This window comes from Nanorana parkeri, unplaced genomic scaffold, assembly GCF_000935625.1.
Source record: "Nanorana parkeri isolate BGI_ZX_2015 unplaced genomic scaffold, ASM93562v1 scaffold1259, whole genome shotgun sequence".
In the NCBI taxonomy this organism is placed as follows: domain Eukaryota; kingdom Metazoa; phylum Chordata; class Amphibia; order Anura; family Dicroglossidae; genus Nanorana; species Nanorana parkeri.
Window position 1 is genome coordinate 401,399 of NW_017307527.1, and position 1,198 is coordinate 402,596.

Here is a 1,198-nt window from a genome sequence, read left to right on the forward strand (position 1 = left end):
TTGGGGGCAGAGAACGGTGGGGTATTATTTTATATGGGGGGAGGCAGAGAACAGGGGGGAGGGTATTTATTTTATATGTGGGGATGTGGAGGGCCGCAATGTTTACATTGCTTTATCTTAATATTGTTGTTGTTAATATTTATTTTTGTAACTTTATTCTGCCTTCAACATTTAAAAGTGTAATTTCATAAGATAATTTAAGAGGGTGGGTTTAGGGGCAGAGTTAAGGCCGAGGCAGGGTTGGGGTTAGGTGGGGCAACTAGTGGCGAGTAACTCTTAAGGCCTGGCTAGTAGCTCAGGACTTGAAATTTTGAGCCCTGGCCTACATGATCACACACCATGATGCTGGTCCTCCTTCCAAGTGGCCAGACAATGGATGAGCACACTGTGTGAGCCACCAACATATGTATGCTGAAGAAAGTGGAGACCTAGGCTTTCAAATGCTAGTCTGCCGTGTAAATAAGACATTAAGCAAGAAATAATTTCTGTTTACATTTATAAAGCGGCTTTTATTTCCCTAATTATATAGTATGCAAATAATCATGTATTAAATCAATACTTCTTTATTAATATATCGCTAGATAAAAAGCTCCAAAGCTGCTTAACTATAGGTTTAGATTTGCTAGACACTGTGTGATAGATGTTAATCATATTCTTAATTCTTGTTTTTCTCTGCACAGGGTCTCTGGTGGAACAAGCTACTACCTGAACTGTGTTCTCGCATTCGAAAAAATGGGAAAGATAATGACATTTTTATTTCATCCCTAAGAGGTGAGAGGGCATGGCCCCTGTTGTCTTTAAGTCTTTTTTTGCATGGATAAAGTGGGGTATGGGTTAGATTCTGTGTCGGGTTTTAGTATTTACTGTGGTCCTAATGAGAATGTATCTGGTTTCCTGTCATAGCATTACTGCGATAGGAAGTGAGGGGAAATCTTCTATGGGAACACAGGTCAATAAAAAGTTGACATACTTTTTACCCTCCCTCAACTCTGCTAAAAATAAATGTTTTTATTGCTGCCGCGCCCATATTATGGATATTATTATATTATGTTATTATTATATGGAACTAGGATTAAACAAATCAATTTGCACATAAGGCGAACTGATGGAACACAAATGGTTTAAAATTGCCTAAATATATTTACAGGCAATCAGCCCAGTTGATGGAAAGCCATCTGTTGTCACTGATTTGTGTATA

At 38.3% G+C, this 1,198-nt stretch overlaps 1 protein-coding gene across 1 annotated transcript in view; it reads left to right on the forward strand.

Annotated features, from left to right (window-relative positions):
- The window catches only part of LOC108797316 (Hermansky-Pudlak syndrome 3 protein-like), a 41,691-nt gene that overhangs the window by 36,203 nt on the left and 4,290 nt on the right, over nt 1-1,198 (forward strand). The window contains exon 17 of the mRNA XM_018568896.1: nt 681-771. Within this exon, the coding sequence (XP_018424398.1) occupies nt 681-771 (91 nt within the window). The remainder of the gene's footprint in view (nt 1-680; nt 772-1,198) is intronic.